Genomic DNA, 10,840 nt, shown 5'->3' with positions numbered 1-10,840 from the left:
TGCATAGGGAAAAGCCAAAACACTGCGACACTTACAGTAATTAGTAAAAGTAGAAAGAATTTCAGAAGGGTTGATTATATTGCATACTGTATATATCTTCAGATTGTCCACACACACAAGGCACTCTTTTGTCCCTTTTTCATCCATATATATATCTCAGATGACCTGTGTGTTTCTTGAGTTAAATTAAATAAACTTACTTGTAAAAAGCAAAAAGAGTAAATGATAACAGTCATTCACTCAGATGATTCATTCAAACGTACTGATTCGTTCAGGAATTAAACTAGTCTTTATAAGTGAGTCACTGAGTCTTTTATTCAAAAGATTCATTGTGATTCACTGATTTGTTGTTCAATTCAATTTCAGAGCAAACATGGAACCAAAAAATGGTTACATCTTTGTACTGTTCTACGATGGAAAAATTGAGAATTCCTCAACAATATATTTTAGCAGTGTTTACTTTTAATCATTCATTAGTTAACAAGATCCAGAAACTTAAGAAAGCAAAGTTATTTTGATATACGTGGATTTTATGCATGAAAGAAAGAGTGAAGGAGACCTCTCCATATATTATATAATGCTAATTTTACAGGTTACATTCATGAGCCAGTAGTTGGCAACAAATTACAGATTAGATGAGTGAATCACTTTATTAGTGAGTCACTGAATCCTTTGCTGAGAAGATTTGTTGTGATTCATAGATTCATTCAGGAACACCACTGCCATGTTGTTTGATTCAGTTTTATTTCTTAGAAAAAATTGAACCAAAAAAATAATATTTTTTTTTAGTATCAGGATGGATAAACAGTGTATTCTTCAGCAGTGTATTTTTAGCATTGTGTACTTTTTAGCCATTTATTGGTTAATAGGCGGCAGACAAGCTGTATTCTGTTTTCTTTCAGTAACATTTTTTTTTCATGCATAATTTCCCTCCAGTCTAATCCACTGTAACAACAATCCTTTGTTAAATTCTATTTTTCTTTCTTCATTTTAATGAATCAGCAAAGCTGGATGCAGTTTTAAAAACCACATCACATTATGTGAACGGATACCTAATATTACACACACGCACACATGCACACACATCCTCAGTTAGTCTTTATACTGCCGGCATTTGAAGAAATTTTTACTGGCTCTTTGAGAATTTATGGGCACAGTCCCCATCTATTATGCAGCTCAGTACCCACAATTCAGCACTGGTCGAGTCTCATTGGGTCTTGCTGCAATTCCGCCCATTGCAGAGGTCAGTATGTTTGGCCAGTAAACCACCAAATAGAAACAAACAGTTTCTCCGACGGAGCTATTTACCCAGAATCAATACATTCCTCAACATCACGCTTCACCACACTGACCTGGATCAGGTCCTTTGAGGAGCTAGGAAAGAATTTCGTGAATTGGTTTAATTGCAGAGTTTAAACGTTCATGCAAAGTTATGAGGCATTTATTACAGTCAGTAGAGAAGATGTTGCCTGTCTGTCTCTCTTTTCTTTCATTATTCAATTATCAGCCATCAAACAACATTAAAAACACTCTTCTCAAGAATATTAAGGAAACTAAACCTAATCTAGTGCAACTCCTTGGTGGATTCTCACTGAATCGCTCCCTTTGTGTCAACTTTCTTGTTTCCCTCAGCTGGTTTTCATAAGATCTCATGTTTGAGCCTGAAAAACACTCCTGCATGATTGACTAGAGCACAGGCAGCTCTTGCACAAACACACTTGGTGACAGGCCTTTGATTTCTACTCATAACAGTCTCAAAGTTTCACAAGTCAGCTCAGAGTTTGTGTGTGTGTGAGATTGGATTCATCGGCGTGTGACGCCGACCCCCTCCGGACGATTTGTTTGTTATGTTTCTTCAGTGACTCACACTCAGTTGTTCTGCAGCGCCGTCTGTTTGGGTCTTCTGAACTGTCACAGGACATTGTTCTGTGGAAACATACTGAATCATGGCAGCGATCACAAAGAAAGCAACCAGAAAACATATGTGCACAATCATGTTCTAATATAAAATCCTTCCTTCTCTTCTCTTTGTTAGCCAAACATTGTGCTGTTTTATCCTTAGCAGTGTTTAGAGAGAGAAGGTGGTGTGTGTCCATACAGCTGAGGAATTGCAAACATGGTAGCATTCGTTGTGTATTTTCCTTTGTCTGGTTGTGTATGTTTGGAAGATAGTAATTATGGAAGCTTGGCACGAACTGAACATTATAAACCTGCTTGGAACTATGAAACTGCTTGGAGAAAAATGTTTGACCTATGAAATATGTAACGAGAGCAGTTACAGAAATGTAGTGCAGTTCAAGCCTGATCCATAAGCTACCATTGTTCACTTAACACAAGGTTGCTCCAGGGGGATTCCTCCTGTAATAGGTGTTATTTGGTTAAAAGCATCTAAATGATGAGCTATATAACAGTAAGAGTGAGTGAATTTCAGGTGATTATAGTCATTGGGGTGTAAAACGTATAATTGCATTTATTGTTTCAGAAATGTGAGAATTTTTACTCAGACACTCCTACTATAATTTCCACTGAGCCTTTCTGTTTATATCAAAACAAAAGATCTCTGAATGAGCTTAGATATTATTATTGTTATTATTGTTATTATTGTTATTATTATTGTTATTATTATCATTATTATTATTGTTATTATTGTTATTATTGTTATTATTATTGTTATTATTATCATGTGTGCTGCTGGCGCAAATTAATTCAGTGTTCTTTAGTGACTCACGTTCAGTTGTTCTGCAGTGTATGATATGATATGATATGATATGTGACCCTGGACCACAAAACCAGTCTTAAGTGTCAATTCTTTGAAATACATCAGCTGAAATAAAAATTAATAATTCTGACCCATACAATGTTTTTTTGGCTATTGCTACAAATATACCCCAGCAACTTAAGACTGGTTTTGTGGTCCAGGTTCACATATGATATATGACATGATATATGATATTTTTAAATTACTATCAAATTTATTTTTAATTCAATTGAAATGTCTGTTTTATAATAATAAAAAGAATTAAGTAAAACAATTATGATTTAAAATATAAATTCTGCTTTCAGAATTATTGTTAAATAATGTTATGAATTAATGTATTTATAATTCTATTAGTATTAATTGTTATTATTATTATTATTATTATTATTATATTTAATACATTATTATTATTATTATTATTATTATTATTATCAAATCATATAAAATATTTAAAATTTTTATTAAAATTTCTAAATATTGTTAGATATATTATTATATTATAACAAATGCTAAATCAATGCAAACAACACATTAAAATATGTAAATCTTTGGTATCTCTAATGCAAACACTATACTGACCATACAGTATGAAAACTTTGTTGTGCTGATTGCTTTTTTCCTACAAACTTTCGAAGCTTTCAAAACATCTCTCCCTCAGATTAAAGCAAGCCCACCACACTAAACTACTTGCATCAGTTATTTGGGGAAGCACAGAGCACATCCCTGGACATCAAGAGACAAATTCTTTGTTTGGAGACTTTGTTGTGGGGGTGTGGGGATTACACTGTTGTTGATTGTGTATGTGGTGATTGGGGTGTCGATCTGGTGGGATGCTGTGTCAGGATGATGACAGGTTAAATTACCCAGTCATAGAGCGTGCATATGGCAAGCCGTTTTATCATTTAATCTATAAACCGCATTAGTATCTAATTTAACGATACTAGTACTTATTTTTTAGATACTGGTATCTTTTTCATTAAGTACTAGTACTTATTCTTTAGCTACTAGTGCTTATTATTTAGGTACTAGTGCTTATTCTTTAGATACTAGCGTCTTTTGTAAAGTTACTAGTACATATTTATTAGATACTAGTACTTAATCATTAGATACTAGTATTATTCAATAGATACTAGTGCTTATTTATTAGGCACTAGTACTTATTCATTAGATACTAGTACTTATTGATTAAATACTACTACTTATTTATTAGATACTACTATTTATTCAATAATTATATTTACTAATACTAATATTTATTCATTAGATACTAGTACTTATTTCAGTAGTGACTAGTAACTTTTATATTGTTACTAGTAACAGATTTTACATTTTTGCCATTGACTTCTATGGGGATCCGTCATTGAGATATCAACTATTCAGTTTTGACTAGTATGTATTCCACCAGTGACTAGTACTTAATTTGTATGTACTATTAGTTATTCATTAGCTACTAGTACTTATTATTAGATACTAGTAGTTGTCCATTAGATACTAGTACTTATTTTTTAGATACTAGTTAGGGATGCACAATAAATATTGCATGATTATTAAGTGATAAAGGCTATGTGGATTAGCATTGCATTTTAAATATACTTTATTCTTATAAAAATACCAGAGATGGCTTGTAGAGCACAGATCAAACCCTATAGTATTACAATCATTGTTTATTTTCTTCACGTTTCATCAGTAAAACTTTTATCTGCATGTTATCATCTACTAGACTACATAAACAGCGAAAGTTTAAAGTCTTTGTCTATATAAGTGATTTCCTGGAAAGGTCATCAGTGAGTCTCTTGTGGAGTTTCTGCGTGAGGGTGACCCCTGGCGACGAGTATGAATGAAAAAGATATTACATTAATTGCGTACTCATTATTGCCCACAAAACCCTAATTCTTAAAATACTAAGTTTTGAATATTATAATGAAATAGTGTTATTACAAAAGTAATATTCCTTATTTTGTGTAATGTTTTTATTTAAAAATAATAACCATAATCATTATTGGTTATAATGATATATATAAAAACAACATTTTGGCCAAATTGTGCAGCCCTACAAGTACAGCAAACCTGGTGTTTTTTTTTTTTTTTATTATTATTATTATTATTATTTTTGTTATTATTTTTTTTAATTATTTTTGGTGTTTTTTTGAAAACCATAAGGTTTGGATTTTGTGTGCCCTGTAAAGAGACTTAATGTAAAAACATTAAGTATCTGCAGCACCAGTGTACCCTGTACAGAATATTAATGTAAAAACATTCAGTGTCTTTAGCACCAGTATAACCTGTACAGAACATTAATGTAAAAACATTCAGTGTCTTTAGCACCAGTGTGCCCTGTACATAACATTAATGTAAAACATTCAGTGTCTTTAGCACCAGTGTAACCTGTACAGAGACTTAATGTAAAAACATTCAGTGTCTGTAGCACCAGTGTGACCTGTACATAATATTAATGTAAAAACATTCAGTGTCTTTAGCACTAGTGTAACCTGTACAGAACATTAATGTAAAAACATTCAGTGTCTTTAGCACCAGTGTGCCCTGTACAGAACATTAATGTAAAAACATTCAGTGTTTGTACCACCAGTGCTATATGCAAAAAAAAAAAAAAAAAAGTTAATGTACAGCCCTGGTATGATATTTATTGTTTTTACTGGAGGAAAAATAGGAAAATAACAGATAATAAAACTGGTGTCTTATCTCCATCCTGCCACCAGAGATCACTCGATGACCAAGAAACACATTAGGCTACTATGTTTATGAAATTACAGTGTTTACAAAAATACTATTTCTATGTGCTTGTGTACAAATAATTGTTTCTTTTCTATGTGGTTTCCTCAAAAAAGTACATCCATCTCCTTGTTTCCGTTTCCTGTCTTATCTCTGTCGTACAGTATATGTTGCTGTCTCATTAATATTCAACATACTGTACGATTACCATACTGGGCTGAAATGCAAATTTAAAAAGTACTAGTATCTATTAAATTCAGGATATCTATGGCCTAAAAAGTTACTAGTAACTAAAAAATAAGTACTAGTTCTATTTTTCCTTAAGAAGAAGAGTATAATTAAATACTAGTCACTATTGGAATAAGCAGTAGTATCTAATGAATAAGTACTAGTAACTTTACAAAAGACATTAGTAGCTAAAGAATAAACACTAGTACCTAAAGAATAAGCACTAGTAGCTAAAGAATAAGCACTAGTACTTAATGGAAAAGATACTAGTATCTAAAAAGTAAGTACAAGTACCATAAAAATAGATACTATTACGGCTTATAGATTAAATGTTAAAATGGGTTTCCATATTGTGCATGCTTTTTTCACTCTCTTTCTTGTTTTCTCTCTCGCTCTGTCGTGTGTTTCTTTTCCCCAGCTCTTTTAAGGCTGTAGTTGCTCTCTTTGATATCTTTCTTCTGTAACAGGACTAATGATTTGCTGTCTGTCTCCGTTTTCTATGTCTGTGCATTGGCAAGATATGGATGTTTTTGTTTCTTTCTTGTGCGGTTTATGGAACGCGCCAATGATCAATTTCTCAATTCCCCAAATGACTGAACACGCAAACGTTATCCCATAATAGCTCTATTTAGCACAGAAAAAGTGTTCAGTCTAGCCAGCTCAACAACAGGCTTGCTAGAGATTCAAATGCTTTTATTATGTAAAAACAAATAAATGTATGTTTTTTTTTGTTTTTTGTTTTTTTGTTTGTTTTTTGATTGTTAGATTATATGTATATGTAGATTAAATGTAGTGTGATATATCACCCATGCCCAAGGTTAAAGACATGTTTTTTTTTTGTTTTTTTTTTATTTTTGTTTTTTTACTTTTTGAACAATTAGTTTGTATTGTCCTGTGTTACTATTGAACCATGCAAGTTTAAATAGTATTTTTGCAAGAATTTTTACTGTTCATAAAGCAAGTCTCTCATGCTCACTAAGGCTACATTTATTCAATCAAAAATACAGTAAAATGACAATTTATAGTTTATTATAATTTTAAATAACTGTTTTCAATTTTTAGTTTTTCTTTATTTTAGAATATAATTTATTACTGTGATGTATACATTTTTAGTTAACTCTAGTCTTGAGTGTCACTTGATCCTTCAGAAATCTTTCTAATATGCTGATTTGGGGCTCAAGAAGCATATAAAACGTATTAGCAATGTTGAAAATAGTTGTGCTGCTTATTTTTTTTTATGGAAACCATGACACATTTTTTCCAGGTTTCTTTGATGAATAGAAAACTCAAAAGAACAGCATTTATTTGAGACAGACATTTTTGTAACATTAAAAATGTCTTCACTGTCACTTTTCATAAATTTAATTCATCCTTGGTGAATAAAAGTATATATATATATATATATATATATATATATATTTTAAATAATAATAATAATATATATATATATATATATATATATATATATATATATATATATATATATATATATATATATACACATATATATAATTATTATTATTGTTATTATTATTATTATTAAATGAAAATAAATATATAAAACAGTATTATTAAGTAAATTATAAGATATTATTTAATATATAAAATTTAAACTTGTTTTAATTTATGAGCACATTATAATTTTGATTATGAATTTATTTATTTATTTATTTATTTATGAAAGTATGAATTACTATTAGTTTGGTATTGTTGGAAAAATGTGATTTGTCATTTTTCTCCATTGGAAAATATATTATTTAAATTTTTTCTCAGCAGAAGGGACTTCAGTTAAATCTTTGCCTGAAAAATCATTTGAACAAATCTTGAGTCCTGATTGGTTGATCATTGATGGATTTTTCTTCACTCTTTCTCTGTCTGACAGCCATCTTGAACATGGACTGCACCGTGGTGGATCTGGAGACGCTCCAGGCGCTGTATGAAAATGTAAGTCCACAACATGACAAGATGTGACAGTCCAGAGAAGCAAATGTGATGAATCCTGACATTTCTTATGAAGTATGAATTCCATAAGTGATCATTTATCATATCATTAAACTCTTAAACCTCTCAGAACTGGACAGGATATACTCTTAGATCTTGGAGCTTTGCCTTAACTCGGTCTGCTCCAAAAGCGAGCCGCGGAAATGTGTGTTAAATACCAAAACAAACATGCAGGCCACAAACACCGCTGGAATGAGTAAGCTTTTACCATGGAGCCGGGGTGCGTGTCACTGTCTGAGGGAACGAGAGGGAGGAACACGACGACATGCAGAAATGGAACTGACGACAGACAGGAAGACAAATGAAGAGTATGAGGTTTCCCCCCTCAAAGAATGAAAAGAGGACAGTTCAAAAACTCAGAAAAAAGACTGAGCTTTGAGATTTGTAGCTTATGTAACTTATTGGCAGTTACAGACTCCGTCAGTTTGACGTGGCAACATAAATCAAACCTCTTTCTTGGAAGATCTTTGACTCACTTTTAGATGATTGGCTGCTATTTTCTTTCATTCTTTAAGTGTGTGTGGATGCTGATGAGTTTGCACACTATGATCGCCATGTGCATTGCAGCAACAGCCATAAATCTTGCTGTCAGCACTCTAGAGCTCCTTTACATGTTTTCTGTATGCGAGTGTGTGCCGCATGTCATTATGATGAGATAAAGACAGGGCATCATAGCCACACATCATCTTAAGACCTACAAGATGCCAGAACGTTCCTCACATTTGTCTGATAATTATTTCAAAACACATATGTTGACACTTTCTTTTGATTTTGCTCCATGTAGCTTATCATTTTGCGAATATGTAACATTTTATAATAGCTTTCGTATTTATATATAGTTGTTCATGAAACTAATTAAAAATAATAATTTATATCAGGGTTGCCAACTCTCACGCATTTGGCATGAGACACACTTTCAGGCTCTGTCTCATGCTCTCACTCTGCCCATGTAATAAATCTCACGCCAAAGTGGCAACCCTGCTTGTAAAGTTTTAATACGAAATACAAACAATAAATACCATTTTGGCGCACTTAATGTGGAGTAATTCGTCGTAGCGCCGTTGAATGTAGCCATTGAAAATCAGAGTTGCGACAAGCTTTGATCTCGCCGGCGTCGCCAAACAGTCACGTGATTCAATAGCTCTCAATAGTTCCAAACAAACCAGCGCTGTCAATACATTTGAATGGGTTTAAGCAGGATAGATGACAGCTTCATTACACAGGTATTTGCAGCAACTTTTGGTAAACATTACAGCATATTATGCATTGCTTATTACGTCAATGACATTTACAGTGTAATTTTATTCTGAAAAGTGATGGAGAGGCAACATTATGTTTTTCTTGTTTTTAACCCTTAGGTATTCCTTACTTAGAATATGACCATACACATTAACTTTTTTTTCCCCCATTAAATAAATGTTCTATATTTTAGTTCAATAATATTTATATAATATTTTGAGGAGATCGTTTGGTGATAAATACTATTTGTGCAATAATTATGGTCCATTAATGACCACTTTTTGACCAATATTTTTTTTCTAATATATTTCTATTACTTATATTACAATTAGTGTAGTAGGCCTATTTAAGGTTAAAATAAAGAAAATGGTTTTAAATTCAAATGTCATTTTGTGGTCAAATTTTTTTTATAAATAAATAAAAATTATTTGTAATGCCATGGTTTGCCCACTAGTTACCTGTATGGTTCTTTAATAAACATACATGTATCTACTAGTTTCTCAAGAGTATTGCAGGTCATACCTGCTTACTTATTTTTTAAGTTTTGCCTTTGAATAAAAATTTAGACATGATTAAACATGATTAAAGTTTAAAAAGTTAATAAATTACATTCTTTTTTAATTTTACTTCTATAAGTACACACAAGTGAATATTAATGGAAACAAGCTAATACTGAATTTAACCCAAGAAAAGTTTAAAATGGTGCAAAAAAAAAAAATAAAAAAAATAAAAAGGCATTCAACTGCATTCAACAGATGATTTGTATCCCCTACAGTATATAAATATGTATTGACATTGAATCGAGAAAATCTCACCCCAACCTGAACTTGAAAGTTGGCAACTCTGTTATATTTACAGTCAAAATACAAAATATGAATATTATACAAAAGTGCAGTTGTTGTATTTAAAGCCACTCTGTTTTTTAAAATGAAAAATAACTATATCAACAAATACACTTTGATGAACCTGTGATTTGATTAATTTTTTAGAGGTGTCTGGACAGATTTTGCGGGAAACTGCATACAAACATCGTTCACCTGTGTGTGTCACATCTGTAAAGAGAGAAAATTAGCTCTGGCTGTATGTAGCGTGAAGCTAAAGGTTTGCCACAACAAATGGCAAAAATTGACTATGAACCATTCAGAACGGCAGATATCCAGTAATCATTGGTTGTAATAACAAAAAACAAACAAACAAAAAAACATATTTTTTTCCAACCGCTGTCCGAACCACATACATTCGCAGAGCCGAATCACAACCAAAACAATGTTCTTCCGCTAGATGCATGCAGTTTTATTTTTCAACCACTAGAGGGCCAAAAGTCACATCGTGGAGCCTTAACAACTAATAAAGAGACATGAAGGTGGTGTCTGTGTGTGTGGAATTATGTGTAGTAACTTTCTGCTGAAAACTATCTTTTCTTCCATCCCTCTGTTTTTCCTCCAACCCACCCACCCATTCCCGCTGTAGCTTGAGGCGATGTTGCTGAGTTTAAATGTTGAGGTTGTTTCTCTTTAGTGTGCGAGACTCCACGCTGTCTCTGACTCCTTCAACCAAATCCACAGAACACCCCCTCACACACACACACTCACACACACATAGTATATCCCCTCTTTCCTCTCTCCCGCTTGTTCTCTCTATTCTCTTTTTCACTGTCTGACTCAAGCAAAGTCTGAAGTGTGGATCATACTTTGTTTTTTGGATCATACAAAGACCATAAAGATCATAAAGCAACACACACACACACACACACACACACACACAAACAAATACACTCCAGAGAGCATTAGAGTTTATATAACTATTAGATAGTTATAAAATGCTTTATAAGGAGAATATGAGTGTATTTTCCCAAAATGAAATCACATTTTCCTCTCTCTAAGT

The 10,840-nt window shown here is 32.3% G+C and overlaps 1 protein-coding gene across 1 annotated transcript in view; it reads left to right on the top strand.

Annotated features, from left to right (window-relative positions):
• LOC109110443 (formin-2) overlaps nt 1–10,840 on the top strand; it is a 35,894-nt gene that overhangs the window by 14,068 nt on the left and 10,986 nt on the right. The window contains exon 7 of the mRNA XM_042742077.1: nt 7,599–7,660. Within this exon, the coding sequence (XP_042598011.1) occupies nt 7,599–7,660 (62 nt within the window). The remainder of the gene's footprint in view (nt 1–7,598; nt 7,661–10,840) is intronic.

This window comes from Cyprinus carpio, chromosome B17, assembly GCF_018340385.1.
Source record: "Cyprinus carpio isolate SPL01 chromosome B17, ASM1834038v1, whole genome shotgun sequence".
Taxonomy (NCBI): Eukaryota; Metazoa; Chordata; class Actinopteri; order Cypriniformes; family Cyprinidae; genus Cyprinus; species Cyprinus carpio.
This window is presented reverse-complemented; position numbering and strand designations above follow the sequence as displayed.